This window comes from Rhinopithecus roxellana, chromosome 9, assembly GCF_007565055.1.
Source record: "Rhinopithecus roxellana isolate Shanxi Qingling chromosome 9, ASM756505v1, whole genome shotgun sequence".
NCBI lineage: Eukaryota > Metazoa > Chordata > Mammalia > Primates > Cercopithecidae > Rhinopithecus > Rhinopithecus roxellana.
The window spans coordinates 61,898,050-61,914,770 of record NC_044557.1 but is presented as its reverse complement, the minus strand read 5'-3'; the positions used below and the strand labels follow the sequence as shown (position 1 = coordinate 61,914,770).

Sequence of the window (16,721 nt, the reverse complement as noted above, 5' to 3'; positions counted from 1 at the left end):
ACACATTTATTGCAAATGAACACTTTATTATTAATATTAAAAAGGAATTTTTTATGTAACAATAGTTAATGCTTACTGTAAAATAATTCAAGCAGTACTAAAAAAACCTAAAGAAAAAGTAAAGGCCACTTCCTCATGACCCACTCTTCTCATCTCTCTACATTTTGATAATATCTGACTTTTCCAGACTTTTTTCTATGCCTCTACAAATATTTAGTTTTCCAGACTGTTTTCTATGCCTATACAAATATATAGTCATTCATCACTTAATGACTAGGATTCATTCTGAAAACTACATCGTTAGGCGATTTCATTGTTGTTGGAACATCAGAGTGAACTTGCACAAACCTAGATGGTACAGCCTACTACACACCTAGGCTATATGGTGTAGCCTGTTGCTCCTAGGCTACAAATCTGTACAGCGTGCTACTGTATCTGTAGACAACAGTAACACAGTGGCATTTGTGTATCTAAACACAGAAGACGTACAGTAAAAAGAATGTACTATAATCTTATGGGACCACTGTTGTGTATGTGGTCCATGATTGACCAAAACGTTATGCCATGCATGACTGTATATTGTTTAAGAAGGATGAGCATTTGATGTTTCTAATTTTTTGCTGTTATAAATAATGCTGCTCAGGCATGGTGGCTCAAGCCTGTAATCCCAGCAGTTTGGGAGGCCGAGGCAGGTGGATTGCTTGGGCCCAGGAGTTCAAGACCAGCCTGGCCAACATGGCGAAACCTGTGTTTCTACTAAAAATACAAAAATTAGCTGGGCAGGAGAATCGCTTGAACTCGGGAAGCGGAGGTTGCAGTGAGCCGAGATCACGCCACAGCACTCCAGCCTGGGCAACAGAGGGAGATTTGGTCTCAAAAAACAAATAAATAAAGCTGAAATAAATACTCTTGTTCCCATATCTTTAAGCAACTCTGTGACTGTTTCTGCAGGATAAATTCCTAAAAGTTGAATCACTGGGCCAAAAGACTCAAATAGCACAGAAGGGAATTTTAATAAAAAGTACTTCTCTACCTCCTTCCAACCTCCAATCCCATTTTCCTGAGGAAGCCACTGTCATCTTGTTTATCTTCATACGAAATGCTTATATAGGTATGTTCATTCTGTTTTGACACACTGTCAATCTGTCCTTCAAGAAAAAAAAAAAAAAAGCTTTGTGCTCCTTTCTCTGCTATCCTTCCATCTCCTCTCTCCTAAATTAATAAATAAAAACTTTGGCACAACAGCTCACACCTATAACCCAAGTACTTTAGGAGGTTGAAGCAGGAGGTTCACTTGGGGTCAGGAGTTCAAAACCAGCCTGGGCAACATAGTGAGATCCCATCTCTAGAAATAATTTAATATTTTATATCTAACTTTGATTTTCCTGGTGGCTATTGAATTTTAGAGCCTTCACTGTTTTCAGGTCCCAATGGCATCACTGATCAACACGCCTCTTCCATTCAGAATTCATTCTCCCAAAGGCGATTCAGTAATGGACAAGGAATCTCCAGGGATTTAAATAAATTTCTGGGAAAAGCTTAGAAAAGGAAGTAAAATTTGAGCGTAAAATGATTTCTTATAATTCCACTCTAAAGCAAACTTACAATTGTAACATTTAAAGCTTTAATATTCCACTTTTCTTTTGTATTCTTTTTTTCTCCTTCCTTCTCATGAATGCTATATTCCAGCCAAATTGTACTAACCACTCTTGCTTGTCTCCTTTTAGCTTTTTTTTTTTTTCCCCACAAATTTGTGTGTCATTGCTGTACAGGGGTCATGCTAACTTCTCTGCATCGTTCTAATTTTTAGTATACGTGCTGCTGAAGTGAGCACCTTTTAGCTTTGCTTCTGCTCTTCTCTGACTAGAATGCATCCCCTCCTTGATTTCAGTTAATCCTGCAAAGTGCTTGACTTCAAATCTCAGCTCTGACCTGTCTAACCTTTACTAAATTATTTAACAACTTTTCTCTCTAATCTTAGCCCTTGTAACATAAGGATAATAATGCCTATGAGGTTATTGTAACCATGAGTTAAGGTTTGTGAAAAGTACACGAAAGTCTATACAAAACTAATTATTCCTATATTACTCTCCTTTAAGGCCTAGCTAAATAGTAGGCTCTTTAAGAACAGTCAGCATGTCTTTGTATATTCTTATTCCCTGGAGTGAGGAAGAATTTATCATATATATTTGTTAAATAAACACATTATGCTATTGGCTTATACCTTCCTTCAGACAATAGACAGCAAGGTTTCTGAAGGAATCTTTTATGACCACAGGCTCAACACAGGTGATGGCACATGATACTGTTTGTGGAATGAACATGTAACATCTGTAACGACAACTTCACATGGCAGTTAGTTGTACTCACTGTCTTTATAGGTCTTGCCTTCTCAACATGACTATTAGCCTACTGAAGTAAGGTGTAGTTCTCTGCATATCAAGAAAAATGTTTGATGATAATGGAAAAAAAAGATTCATATCTGAATGTCTGATGTCAGTGGCAGACTATAAATATTTCCAAATCGTACGTGGAGTGAATTGCAATGGAAAATGCTCTTGAGGATTCAGTTTTTATAATAGGATGACAACCACAAATGAAATGTGGACCAGGAAAAAAAAATAAAGAACACAGGATTAAAAGGGGGAGGGATGTTTCAACTTTTACTCTATCAGGTAGCAGCACCACAACTTCTCCAGGTCTCAGTGTCTTTAAGTCAGAGAACTAGTTATCTGTTAGTTCTAAAATTAGTAAAAAACAAAAAGAGTTTGTTTATAGAACTAGAGTAATAGAGGAAGGCAAATATCTGGATTTGCAGTGTTAAGTAATTTATGACTAAATATTAAAGCAAGTACTATGATAATCTAATTCAACTTGGTTAATTTCTCATCAAAGAGGGGCACACACTTGAATCAACATTATTTTTATTTCTTATTATTATTGCTATTTTTTGAGACGGAGTCTCACTCTGTCACCAGGCTGGAATGCAGTGACGTGATCTCTGCTCACTGCAACCTCCACCTCCTGGGTTCAAGTGATTCTCCCGCCTCAGCCTCCCAAGTAGCTGGGACTACAGGCACGCGCCACCAAGCCCAGCTAATTTTTATATTTTTAGTAGAGAAAGGGTTTCACCATGTTGGCCAAGATGGTCTCCATCTTTTGACCTTGTGATCCGCTCGCCTTGGCCTCCCAAAATGCTGGGATTACAGGCGTGAGCCACCCGCCCGGCCTTTTTACTTTTTTTTGAGACGGAGTCTCGCTTTGTCACCCAGGCAGTGAGTGCAGTGGCCCGATCTCAGCTTACTGCTACCTTTGCCTCCCAGGTTCAAGCGATTCTCCTGCTTCAGCCTCCTGAGGTAGTGGCGATTGCAGGCACAAGCCACCACACCTGGCTAATTTTTGTATTTTTAGTAGAGACGGGGTTTCACCATGTTGGCCAGACTGGTCTCCAACTCCTGACAGGTGATCCGCTCACCTCGGACTTCCAAAGTGTTGGGATTACAAGTGTGAGCCACCGCATCCGGCCTGAATCAACTTTGTGAAGAGACCTAAGTTACCTGGGCTCTGGTCCTAGCTCTGACAACAGCCCTAGATATGTAAAATGGACAATAAAAGGGTTACTATCTCATGGGACTTTTGTGAGTATTAAATACATATCTGTAAATGATTCCTGGTACAGCACGCGTTTTTTGGTGAGGCTTAATTTAGGAAGGGAAGAGGTTTCCCTCACGTAGCTTACCCACTGGTCTGATTGATTAGGTGGGGATTCTCAGCGCCTAATATTTTCAGTGGTCTGTCTCTGGACATCTATACCAAAATCCAACGTTAACAGCAGAAATACTTTTTAAAAATTAGACCTGTTTTTCGCGCTCTCAGTGCAAACTCGGCTCACCAGTTCACGCTAACAGACACAAAAGGCGAATTTTGGGAAACTCGCGCAGGGCGCCACAGCTCTCCAGGGGAAGGGGACAGGTAACTTGGGTGACCGGAGGGGTGAGGGCACTGCTGCTTCTACCAAGCGGAGAGTAAATGCGGGGGCTGCGGCGCAGCGGAGTCATCCACAAGGCTCTCCAAGAGTCGCGCCTCAGGGAAAAGGTGAATTCAGCCGCATTAAGACCGTGGTCGCAGCCGCCGCAGCCTCTTCTCATCGACCCTCCCACCTCACCTTCAGTTCCAGCTCCCTCCGGGTTCTAAGCTCCTCGATTCGTTAGACCTCAGCTCCAAGCCGAAAAGCAACACAACGCCGAGAAGCTTAAAGGCCCGCAGAGGGGGAAAGGAAACACCCCCGCCGCCATTCTTTTTTTCCCTTCTTTGAGACAGTCTCACTCTGTCGCCCCGGCCGAGTGCAGTGGCGCGATCACGGCTCACTGCAGCCTCGACCTACAGAGCTCAAGCGATCCTCCCGCCTCAGCCTCCGGCGGAGCTAGGAGTAACTGGGACTACAGAAGCGCGCCACCACGCCCGGCTAATTTATTTATTATTATTTTGTAGAGACGGGGGTGGTCTCACTATGTTGCCCAGGCTGGCCTTGAGCTGGACGCAACAGATCCTCCCGCCTCGACCTCCGAAAGTGGTGGGATTAAAGGTATGAGACGCCGCGTACTGGCCCCGCAGCCTTTCTAGCTAGCGGTACCAATAGCAACCCGCAGCGGCCCTCCGCTCTTTGTTCCGCCCCTTCTGCTTGCGATCTGTTTCCGCTTCCGGTCCTGCAATTCCAGCTCTGCCGTGAAGAGCTTTGCATTGTGGGAACTCCTTCCTTTCTCCCTCCCCGGCCATCTTAGCGGCTGGTCTTGGTGAGTGGGCTCCTGCTGACCAAGGTTTAGGCAGCGCGGGGAGCTTTGCGGGTTGCCATTTGGAACTCCGGATCCTAAACTTCCTGTCCTGTCCTCTTGTCTCTTCTAGCTTGGGGGCCGTCCCGCACCTGAGGCAGGAAGATGGTGGCCGCAAAGAAGACGGTGAGTGAGGCCGGCCAGGCCCGGAAGCCGATTCACGTGGAGAGATGTCTCGGCTGGGGCGGGCAGATGTGAGCCCACTGGGGTGACAGCATGCCTGCTGGCATTTGGAGGGCCCCAGAGGAAATCCCAGTGGCCCTCTCAATGACTTGGGGTCCTCGACTTCGGAAGTTAAGAGGCTTGGCTTCAAAAAGCTGGGTCCAGTTTTGAGGTGGTTGCAAATGAGGCCCTTAGGTCCGTGTTTAATGTTTGCTTTGTAGAAAAAGTCGCTGGAGTCGATCAACTCTAGGCTCCAACTCGTTATGAAAAGTGGGAAGTACGTCCTGGGGTACAAGCAGACTCTGAAGATGATCAGACAAGGCAAAGCGAAATTGGTCATTCTTGCTAACAACTGCCCAGCTTTGAGGTAATCGAAGAACCTGAACGGGCGTCGCCTACCGCGAATTCATCGTGAACGAATATACAGGAGTGTAAACTTGTAATCTGAGTACCATGAACTCGAACACTTGCAGGATAATTATGGTAGCGATTGTGGTGTTTGGCCCTTCGTTGCCGTCTCCCCCACCCACCCCCAAATCATGTGCTCCCCTTCTGTGAGCTTATTTCTAGGGGAGAAATGTGTGTGTGGCAGGAGGAGTGAAAACAGGACATTGGGGTTTGATGGAAGCACAGACACATTATTTGTTTTTTCCATGTATTTTGTGTCCTGCTTTTTTGGTTCTTTTAGCTTTGAGGTGTTTAATGATGCTTCATTGTGTGAACTTGTTTTATTGTCAAAAAACTAGGTAACAAAAGTTGAGGCTGGGCCATGGAGTTGCAGGCTATCATAGAATCACCTAGTTTAGCCCACTAAATCAGTTCTGAGTCAAGGTTTATGCTTAACTCACTGTTGTGAAATTGAACTTAGGGAGTGTTGTAAATAAGCTAAAGAAACTTGGACCTTGCAGAATATAAGCCATGTGACCAAATTTTCTGTGGTAATGCATAAGCTGCTTACAGCGTTTTATATAGGGTGTCTAGTTATTGTCAAAGCTTGGAGGGCCCTTTCCATCTCGTCCCATGGGTTGGGCTTTTCCCTAACCATTCTTTGAAACTTTAAAGCCTGTCTGCTGTAGTAGTGCTTCTGAAACATCACTGTGCAAAGGAGTCGCATGGGTAATGTCAAAATGCAAGTTCTGATTTCATTGAATTTGGGATGGGGCTCAGGGTGCTTTTTTTTTGAGCCAGAGTTTTGTTCTTGTCACCCAGACTGGAGTGCAGTGGCACAATCTAAGCTCACTGCAACCTCCTCCTCCCAGGTTCAAGCAATTCACCTGCCTCAGCCTCCTGAGTAGCTGCGATTACAGACACCCGCCACCATGCCTGGCTAATTTTTGTATTTTTAGTAGAGATGGGGTTTCGCCATGTTGGCCAGGCTGGTCTGGAACTCGTGACCTTAGGTGATCCACCCACCTCGGCCTGTCATAACTGCTGAGATTTCAGGCGTGAGCTACCAGCTTGAGGTGCTTCTTTAACTAGTACATTGTAGCACTATTGCTGGTATGTGGATCTACATAATTGAGTGGCAAGATAGTATATGACTCCTTTCCGATTCCTAAAACCATTAGTGTCTACTAAATTGACGCTGAAATTTTGTATTTTTGGTAGAGACAGGGTTTCACCATGTTGGCCAGGTTGGTCTGGAATTCCTGACTTCAAAATGATCCGGCCTCCCAAAGTGCTGGGATTACATGCATGAGGCCAGAAATTTTAACTTTAAAACGGTGTCACTCCCCATCTAGAATTCTGGGCAATGGGGGATAGTGATAGAAATGGCTTATTTTTTAAAGGTTTGGATTCTGGATCCTCCACTTACTATTCTGTGGCTCAGTTTCATTAGATTAAAAAAAAAAAGAATAGGGCTGCATGCAGTGGCTTATGCCTGTAATTCCAGCACTTTGGGAGGCCGAGGCGGGCGAATCCCTTGAGGTCAGGAGTTCGAGAGCAGCCTAGCCAGCATGGTGAAACCCCATCTCTTCCAAAAATATAAAAAATTAGCTGGGTGTGGTGGTGCATGCCTGTGATCCCAGCTACTTGAGAGGCTGAGGCAGGAGAATCACTTGAACCCGGGAGGTGGAAGTTGCAGTGAGCCAAGATCGTGCCACTGCACAAATAATGCTTTGCTTTTGTTTATTTGCATCCTACCATCTTCTGTGAGTATTAATACTGTCTTAAACATGGTAGGGGTTGAGTAGATATTTGCTGGTTGCCCCTTCACTTGCAAAGGATACATATAAATGTTGGTTTGTATTGGATAATGAATATGATGTTTTTAAGGGTAGTATGTGATTTTGTTACTTTTTGAAGGTCTTAAGAACATTAACACTAGTAAAAGAAGTAGTGACATTTAGTCTGTCAGTCACTTGGTATTGCATTTATTTATTTGCCTTTTTTTGGTTCCCAAAGGAAATCTGAAATAGAGTACTATGCAATGTTGGCTAAAACTGGTGTCCATCACTACAGTGGAAATAATATTGAACTGGGCACAGCATGCGGAAAATACTACAGAGTGTGCACACTGGCTATCATTGATCCAGGTATGCTTTTTAAATCAGTAAAGTCTTTTTTTTTTTTTTTTTTTTGGCCTATCTAATGTCTGGACAAGTATTTCTTACTACGCAAATGTCTTTGGTTCCTAAATTCAGATAGAATATGGATATAGCAAGGCAAATCCTGTAGTTGTATTTTGTAGCGAATTGGTTATGAATGTCAACACGTTATAATTTGGCTTTATTATAAATTAAAATTTTTACTGTCAGATAATGAATTTCATTTGATGAAGTACCTATGAGATAATAACTTAGAGATTTGGTAAAAGGTGAAATTATAAGGGGAGAATAATCTGGCAAAACAAGAAAGTAATTCTTGCTTCCTGAGAATAGATATGTAAAATTAGCTTGAGGGGAAAAAAAAAAGTGCCAAAAAATCTACATCATTTTGTTTCCAATTGTGGATCTTTGATTCATAGAATACTGCGAATATTCTCGCTGTTCTGATTTTGTAATAGTCAGGACAGGCTAAACATTCGCTATATTAAGACCATGCATGTGTCCCCAGACCTAGTTCTTTCCCTAGGTCTGGTTTTATAAATGCTGGTGATAAACCAATTTTATTATATGATCGTTCTGTGTGATCATATAATGGCTATGATTCTGGGTTATCTTTGATCAACCTTAAAAATGACAGTACAGGTAATGTGATAACTTTTGCAAAAAATCAGTGTTAATTTGCAGACCATTGTCTACAGAAAGGATAACCAAAGGTAGAGAAATTTTATGGTACCAGTTGCTGTTAAATAAATTGTAAAATTACTGTATTTTTATTTTTTAGGTGACTCTGACATCATTAGAAGCATGCCAGAACAGACTGGTGAAAAGTAAACCATGCAAAATTTTCCTTTAATAAAATTTGCTTGTTTTAAAAATATTGTATCTATTTCAGTATTTTTCTCTATTTTTGTTTCAATACAATTTCCTGAAGGTTGGATTAGAGAGGATGAGGCAGATGTGGTGGCAAGACTTTTCAGTAGTTACACATCCTGATTTCTGTTTTCCAGGGTTTTTTTTGTTGCTGCTGTTGTTTGTTTCTTTTTGGAGGCAGTGGTGCAATCTCGGCTCACTGCAGCCTCTGCTTCCCAGGTTCAAGCGATTCTCCTGCCTCAGCCTCCTGAGTAGCGGGACTATAAGTGCATGCCACCAAGCCCGGCTATTTTTTTTTTTTTTTTTTTTTTTTTTGTATTTTTAGTAGAGACTGAGTTTCACCATGTTGGCCAGGATGGTCACGGTCTCCTGACCTCGTGATCCCCCGCCTTGGCCTCCCAAAGTGCTGGGATTACAGGCATGAGCCACTGATCCCAGCCCAGTTTTTGTAAAGGGAGGGCACTGGGTTCCTTTCTAGTACTAGATTTTTAGGATGCTCAAGTTTTGTAATACCATTCTCAGGACATTGTTTGCATTTTATATTTGAGTGTGTTTAGGAGGCAACAAGTTAAATGCCCGGAATTTAGCCAGAATTGGCAATTTACCAAATCTGAGTAGCTAAAAAAGATTAACTGAAATGTTTCCCCATCCAAAATGCTGTCATAGGTCAAGAAAAGTTTTACTTTAATGAATAATCTTTCCTAAGGTAAGTAGTTGGTGCACTTGGACAATTTCTGAGTAATCCCAGATAATCAGTAGTTAAGTCCATGTTTGCCCGAGTATGTTTTATATCATATACTCCTAAAAGATACACTGTGAAGTACGTTAAGTATTCACATTTTTGGAAACTATACTGCATCCCCCAAGAGTATGTCCCAGGGAATCCTTCATATGTTAATATCCTTTGGAACATTCAAAGGAATTAATTTGAGGGGAAATAATGATTTAGTTAGATATTAATTTACAGAGTTGAATGGTGCTAGTAACGTATGCCCTATGTAGTCAGCTGGGCTTTGAGGGAGGGAGGCCACAGAAGTGTCAGAAAAGACAATGTCTTGGATTTTAGATTCAATCTCCTTGCTCCTTCTTTTCTCCCCTCTTTCAGGCAATTGTTGATGGTAGATGAGTGAGACAGTAAATGAGGATGCCTTCTAAATAGTATGCAGAGAATCAAGCATTTACTGCACTTGGAGTCAGAGGACCCCAGCTCTTAATAGCTGTGTAACAGCCCTGGGTGGGTCATGTTCCCAATTTGATAGGTGGGGGTTAGGAGTTTGGTTTTTTTCAAGGGAATAGCTCATGATTTTAGTTTGTGTCCGAAGTTAATCTGAGGTTGTGGATATATTAATACTTTGGAGAGTCTGGTTTTTAGTAGTTTTACCAGTTCATTTACTCAGTATTTCTCAATTTGGGAGCACTACTGACATTGTGTAATGGGACAATTCTTTGTCGTGGAGGGCTGTGGATTCTGCAGGTATTTTTCATTCTTGGTTTTCCTTCGATGTCATTGTAATCACCCCCAAATGTCACCACATTTTTAAACTAGCTTCTCTCCTGGTTAAGATCACTGAATATATGAAAGATTTTAAGTGTTCTAAGGTGTTCATGTTTACATATCCAGAGACCGGTGTGGCCAAAGTGATATAAAATATTTGAATCTTTGATAAGAATTGCTTGGTCTGACTACTGGTCTTTAATAGTGTGTTTTCATAGTTCAAAATGTTTCAGTCTCGTGGTTAAGGTAGTTTGTGTGCTTATTATCTACTTGGTCAGTTTTTCCCATAAGTTGACTTTTCACACTATTTGGGTTAGTTTTTCCTTCAGGTTGACTAGCTCGAATTTAATTTCTCAAAGGGTGGTGACCTGAAGACTACAATATTGCAGAATGTTGGTGTACCCTTTCTTTGTGTGGTGTCTGTTGTAGTTTTCTGGCTGCAGGCATTTTGGAATGATGGTTTTTTAGAAAATGTATGATTTCTAGGGCCTTCTATTTAGTTGATGATATGCTATAAGATCATTTGGTTTTTGCCTTTTCATTACACGTTCTTTTTGTGCAGTCACAACTATTCTCTCTTTCAGCAAGAAAGTTGAGAGAGACAAGAATTTTAAAGCTAGTAGATAGGAAACATTCCTCATTCATTCTGGCCTACCTTTGATTAAGTGCTCTTAAACTGCTGTCAGAGAGAAAGTGACACCAGGAAGATCTGGGAAAGTGTAAGGTGACATTTCAGTTTTCTTTTCTGATTATAATGAAAGCAGTGTGTTTGGGTAGCTCTAATATTCAGAGGATTGTAGGAAATTCCAGCCAATTGGATTTACTCCATACCTCTACTGAACTCTTAGATATGGAAATAGAAATCTGAAAGAAGAGGTTGGATATTGTAGAATGTGTTAAGAATTGCAGTTGGTATGGGATGGTGGCAGGAGCAGAAGGAATGTAGAGAAGAAACCAAATTTTAGGCTGATTATGAATACAACTATTAATAGTTGGGTTATCTGAAAGATAATCATCTGTGTCATGGAAAAGTTTTCCATCCCCTGTCTTCCACCTACCAACTACTTAGACTTGCTACTCCCTTCACCTGCAGTGGAATCTGGTTTCCTTCCCCCATTCCTCCCTTTTCTGGGCCTACCTGTGCTTGTTCTGAGGGTCAGCCTAGCACCCAGTCTAAAACAGGTGCTTCTGAGTTACCTTAGAACCTTTTTTTATGGCATTGATTACCTCTCTCTGACTAAGATTCTGCAGGACAGGGACTCAAGGTATTCAACTTTGTGTCACTTATCAAAAATTAGAGTGGATAGTGACTACTAGGGCTTAAACATTTACTTCATTCTCTTATTGATACACTTGTGCTGTTTCAGAAGTTTGTTAATAGTAGTTCTTAAATTTCTTAGCATTTACCATTATTTAATTTACTACTGCCTGTTTGCTTCAAAAGATGGTTTAGGGGTGGGAATCTGCCAGATTACTTTCCTCAGGTCAGCAAGGAATTTATTCTGTCCTTTCATTCACTCAACATACACTTAGCTCTAGCACCATCTTTGTGTCCAAGACTCTTGGCTGCTAAAGAGTAAAAATATAACAGTTAATACTGAACATTTAAAATGTTTTAGGGGCCGGGCGCGGTGGCTCACGCCTGTAATCCCAGCACTTTGGGAGGCCGAGGCGGGCGGATCACAAGGTCAGGAGATTGAGACCACGGTGAAACCCCGTCTCTACTAAAAATACAAAAAAAAAAAAAATTAGCCGGGCGCGGTGGCGGGCGCCTGTAGTCCCAGCTACTCAGGAGGCTGAGGCAGGAGAATGGTGTGAACCCGGGAGGCGGAGCTTGAAGTTCGCCGAGATCGCGCCACTGCACTCCAGCCTGGGCAACAGAGCGAGACTCTGTCTCAAAAAAAAAAAAAAAAAAATGTTTTAGGGCCCAGCACTGTGGCTTACGCCTGTAAACTCAGCACTTAGGGGGGCTGAGGCAGGAGGATCTCTTAAGGCCAGGAGTTTGAGACGAGCCTGGGCGATGTAATGAGATCCGTTCTCTGCAAAAAAGTTAAAAACATTAGCCCATTGTGGTGGTACAGGCCTGTGGTGCCAGCTACTCAGGTGCCTGAGGCAGGATTGCTTGAGCCCAAAAGGTTGAGGTTACAGTGAGCTATCGTGGTGATACTTCACTCTAGCCTGGGTGACAGAGCAAGACCCTGTCTCTAAAAATAAATAATGTGGTCGGGTGTGTTGGCTCATGCCTGTCATCCCAGCCTTTTGGGAGGCTGAGGCTGACCACCTGAGGTCAGGAGTTCAAGACCAGCCTGGCCACATGGCGAAGTCCCACCCTGTAATCCCAGCTACTGGGAGTCTGAGGCAGGAGAACTGCTTGAACCCGGGAGGTGGAGGTTGCAGTGAGCCGAGGTCACGCCACTGCACTCTAGCCTAGGTGAAAGAGCAAGACTCCATCTCAAAAAATAAATGTTATAAAAGTTTTAGGTACCTTACAAAATAGTGTGTTAACTCATTTAATCCTCTGACCACTCAATATTATTATTAGCCTTATTTTGCAGATTAAATCCAATAAGTGATGAAAATGGAATGCAGAACCCTTACACTGAGATGTACAAGTGGCAAAAACAAGGAAAATTGAGAAATCATATTTTAGACAATCTTCAAGTTAAATATCTTGTATTAATCTGTAGATTTTAATGCATTGGTTGGAGGCTTTTTTTTTTTTCTTTTTTGGCCATGAGGTTTTTCTTCCCCCAGGAGAAATGTGTTTAATAGCTTAAAAAAAAAAAAAATTCTCATGGCAGAGAGATAAAATGTTAGGTTCAAAGGTATTTAATTGCTGAAAAGGAGGAGGCAGTCTTTTGAGCCACTAGGTGGAGCCTGAACACAACAGAGAGTAAAGTAGAATTGAGCCACCTTGGCAGCAATGCCAGAACTGATAGTCATGCACCACATAATGACTGCATACACAACAGTCATGCACCAGTGATGGACTGCATATACAACAGTGATCCCATAAGATTATAATAAGGCTGAAAAGTTCCTTTTCTGTGTTTAGATAAAACACCATTGTTTTACAGTTGCCTACCGTGTTCAGTAACATGTACAGGTTTGTAGTCTAGGGGCAATAGGGTATATAACATAGCCTAGGTGTGTAGTGGGATACCCATCTAGGTTTTTCTTTTGTTTGTTTGTTGTTTTTCTTTTTGACACGGAGTCTTGCTCTGTCCCACAGGCTGGAGTGCAGTGGCCCGATCTTGGCTCACTGCAAGCTCAGCCTCCTGAGTAACTGGGACTATAGGCGCCTGCTATCACGCCCAGCTAACTTTTTGTATCTTTGGTAGAGACAGAGTTTCACTGTGTTAGCCAGGATGGTCTCAATCTCCTGACCTCGTGATCCACCCACCTCAGTCTCCCAAAGTGCTGGGATTACAGGTGTGAGCCACCGTGCCCAGCCCCATCTAGGTTTTTCTAAGTGCACTCTGATGTTCACACAATGATGAAATGACCTAACATGACATTTCTCAGATCGTATCCCATCATTAAGTGATGCATGACTACCTCAAAAGTAATGTCAACCCAGACCAGTACTACTTCCTAATGAAAACTTGTGTTTTCAGGGTCAAATGGATTACTCAAATGTAATATAAACTAAAGGTTTAATACTTTGAATCAAAACTTCTATACCCAGAAAGAATCATGATTTTCAGATAAAGTCAAGGCCTAGGAGATGGTCTTCCAATTCTCCTGCACTGTCCCTTAAGAGGACATTCTAATGGAAATACTTGTCTTTAAATATGTAAACATAAGCTTATTCAACATGTCTTGTTTGTAAAGCATCATTTGGACTCTAAAATACAGTGACTTCCGTGGAAAGGATGTCATTTTGGCTATCTTTGTTTCTTATTGAAGCTCCCACTTAGGGTGTTTCTTGCTATAAGTTCCTTCTTGAGTTGATAAAGTTGAAGTCTTTGGCCCTATTCTCACTTCCCTATTTTCTCAATTTAGGTATATCCTTTTAGAATATTTCCTATACTTACATATATATATTTACATATCTTTGAACAACTAGTGACATTTTTGATTTTGTTTTTTTAATTTTCAGGAATGGTATGCTAAATATTTTGTCATTCTTTTAAAAGTCATCTTTGTTTTGAGTTTGACCATGTATTTGTGTAGATGTAGCACATATCTGTACATGTGGTGTTGTATTTCTGTGGTATGGAATACACCAGAGTTTATCAGTTTCCCTTCTGATGATGTTTAAGTTGTTCCTTGTTTTTTGCTTTTACAGAGTCTAGTGACATTCTTATGCGGGTCTCTTTGTATGTATGTGCTGAAATCTAGTTAGATAACTGAGTGCAGTTGCTAGATTTACAGGGTTGTGTGCATTTTCAGTTTTATGAGATGTCAAAGACTTACTCTACAAAGAGTGCCATTTACATTCTTTTTTATTTTTTATTTTTTGGAGTCTCACTCTGTCGCCCAGGCTGGATGGAGTGCAGTGGCCGGATCTCAGCTCACTGCAAGCTCCGCCTCCCGGGTTTACGCCATTCTCCTGCCTCAGCCTCCCGAGTAGCTGGGACTACAGGCGCCCACCACCTCGCCCGGCTAGTTTTTTGTATTTTTTAGTAGAGACGGGATTTCACCGGGTTAGCCAGGATGGTCTCCATCTCCTGACCTCGCGATCTGCCCGTCTCGGCCTCCCAAAGTGCTGGATTACAGGCTTGAGCCACCGCGCCCGGCTCCATTTACATTCTTAGAAGAGCCTCACATTTCCACATCCTTACCAACACTTGTTTAAAAAAATCCTCATTTTTGCTAAGCTGATGGGTGAAAAATGGTATTGTTTTAACCTGCATTTTCCTGATTACTAATGAGATTCAGCATTTTTTTCATAGGCATGTTGGCCATTTCACATATATAGATATCTTCCATTTAAAGTTAAACTAAGAATTTTGCACTGAATACCATTCTCTGAAGTGGTGAATTTTAATATTGTATAAAAAATCCAACTTGTTCCACAAGTACATGTCGTATGATTTTATGCATACATCCATATACATATATCAAGGGTAAAGTCCAATACAAAAAAACAGCATTTCCTATGGCCAGTGTTCTACAGAAGTAAGACTGTGCAAACTTTATCGTATAGTCAAATGAGATTGCAACACTAAGGCAGGACGAGGCAGAAGCAAGTTGTGTCCACAGTATATTACAAAATGCCTTGCATAGCTTATTCATTCTCACCTGGTAAATTCATCTTAGAATTCTGAAGGATTTTTTTCCTAGATAAATTTATACAAGGTAGTGTCTACTTCTTGTCTTTGTTCTATGGCAAACCAGCTTTCTCAGTACTGATTGTTTCACTTCACAACATGATTGATTTAACAATAGCCTGCGCTTTGGGGCTCTGCACTGCTTTCATTGTAATCCTTGATAAAATGACTACAAACGTGTCGTGATTTCTAATCTTCATCTGTATCTCAGGCGATTTTCCAGGGCTTCCATTCTCTGTGTCATTTCTTCTAGTAAATCTCAAATTAAGGAAGATGAAGAATTGTCTATTTTTATTTACATTTAATTATAACTTGATTTATCCATGTAAAATTTTGGCTTCTGAAATAGAAAAGGTTTTGGTTTTTTTCCCCCCCATTTCTGTTGAGTATTTTAAAACCCTGACTTGTAAACTCATTTAACATTTCTGTTAAGACAAATATTTTGGGTTTTTTTTTTTAAACATCATCAAAGCCAGATAGCTCAGTGTGAATTTGTCTTTTTAATTTTAATTTTATTTATTTATTTATTTATTTTCTCTTTTTTTGAGACACAGTCTTGCTCTTGTTGCCCAGGCTAGAGTGCAATGGTGTGATCTTGGCTCACTGCAACCTCCGCCTCCTGGATTCAAGTGATTCTCCTGCCTCAGCCTCCCGAGTAGCTGGGATTACAGGCATGCGCCACCACGCCCAGCTAATTTTGTTGTCTTTTTAGTAGAGACAGGGTTTCTCCACATTGGCCAGGCTAGTCTCGAACTCCCCACCTCAGGTGATCTGCCTGCCTTGGCCTCCCAAAGTGCTGGGATTACAGGCGTGAGCCACTGCACCCAGCCTTATTTATTTTATTTATTATTTTTTAGAAACAAGGCCTCCCTATGTTGCCCAGGCTGATCTCGAACTCCTGAGCTCAAGCAAGACCATCTTGGCCTCCCAGAGTGCTAGGATTACATACAGGTGTGAGCCACAGCACCCAGCTGCAGTCTTTTTTTTTTTTTTTTAATTGTAATTCCACTTCCACCCTTAATGCTTATAAATTAGTTTGCCATAGCACACTGCTAGGAGCCAGAATTGATAATGTTGAGAATGTGGTGAAGAGAAGACAATGAAAGAATTCAGCCTTGCAAAGTAAGATACGAAGCCAGAAGCAAAGGGAGATAGGGAGTTTTCACCATGATGCCACATAAGGCCACCGTTTTGAGGAATTCTGACCTATGTAAAAATATACCTTCTTTAGTCTCTTGTGAGTAGAACTTTGGGGTGGGACAGGCAAGTGAGAGGAAAAGGGCATTAGAATAGGTATTGGTCTACCCTGTAAGCTCCTCAATACCCTCTATCTGCCCACTTGAGGGCAGAATGAGAGCCCAGATTCGTCAATGTATATTAACCACTCTCAGGAAGATTATTTCATTTTACTTTAGGGAGCATATTTCCAACTTTCAGAAATGGAATTGCTCTATGCTGTTGTTCCTTATTACATAAGCCCATTGGCACAGAGATAGATCAGAATTAAGCCATTTCCCTATAGACTAGTTGATGCACTTGA

General features: G+C 41.5%; 2 protein-coding genes and 2 non-coding genes across 7 annotated transcripts in view; 2 read left to right on the top strand and 2 right to left on the bottom strand.

Moving 5' to 3' along the window:
• Positions 1-1,727: 1,727 nt before the first annotated feature.
• On the bottom strand, positions 1,728-1,834 carry LOC115899783. Its single transcript, XR_004059388.1, has one exon. It is a non-coding gene; the product is annotated as a U6 spliceosomal RNA (small nuclear RNA).
• A 2,858-nt stretch (positions 1,835-4,692) lies between these two features.
• RPL30 (ribosomal protein L30) lies at positions 4,693-8,420 on the top strand. Its single transcript, XM_010385627.2, has 5 exons — positions 4,693-4,793; positions 4,903-4,955; positions 5,213-5,358; positions 7,398-7,528; positions 8,322-8,420. The coding sequence occupies exons 2-5, from the start codon at positions 4,935-4,937 to the stop codon at positions 8,369-8,371; spliced, it is 348 nt and encodes a 115-aa protein (XP_010383929.1). The 5' UTR covers positions 4,693-4,793; positions 4,903-4,934; the 3' UTR covers positions 8,372-8,420.
• On the top strand, positions 7,964-8,095 carry LOC115899797. Its single transcript, XR_004059401.1, has one exon. It is a non-coding gene; the product is annotated as a small nucleolar RNA SNORA72 (small nucleolar RNA).
• A 6,455-nt stretch (positions 8,421-14,875) lies between the features above and the next one.
• MATN2 (matrilin 2) overlaps positions 14,876-16,721 on the bottom strand; it is a 175,910-nt gene continuing 174,064 nt past the window's right edge. For all 4 annotated transcript variants that reach the window (XM_030937687.1, XM_030937686.1, XM_030937688.1 and 1 more), the window contains one exon: positions 14,876-15,433. In XM_030937687.1, coding sequence (XP_030793547.1) covers positions 15,378-15,433 — 56 coding nt within the window. In that variant the 3' untranslated portion in view covers positions 14,876-15,377. The remainder of the gene's footprint in view (positions 15,434-16,721) is intronic.

What these genes read in the sequence shown, in the direction of transcription:
- RPL30 (XM_010385627.2), top strand. Translation starts at nt 4,935, where the DNA reads ATGGTGGCCGCAAAGAAGACG. An exon ending in AACAACTGCCCAGCTTTGAG is followed by an intron (nt 5,359 to 7,397) that starts GTAATCGAAGAA and finishes TGGTTCCCAAAG; the next exon opens with GAAATCTGAAATAGAGTACT. An exon ending in ACTGGCTATCATTGATCCAG is followed by an intron (nt 7,529 to 8,321) that starts GTATGCTTTTTA and finishes TTTATTTTTTAG; the next exon opens with GTGACTCTGACATCATTAGA.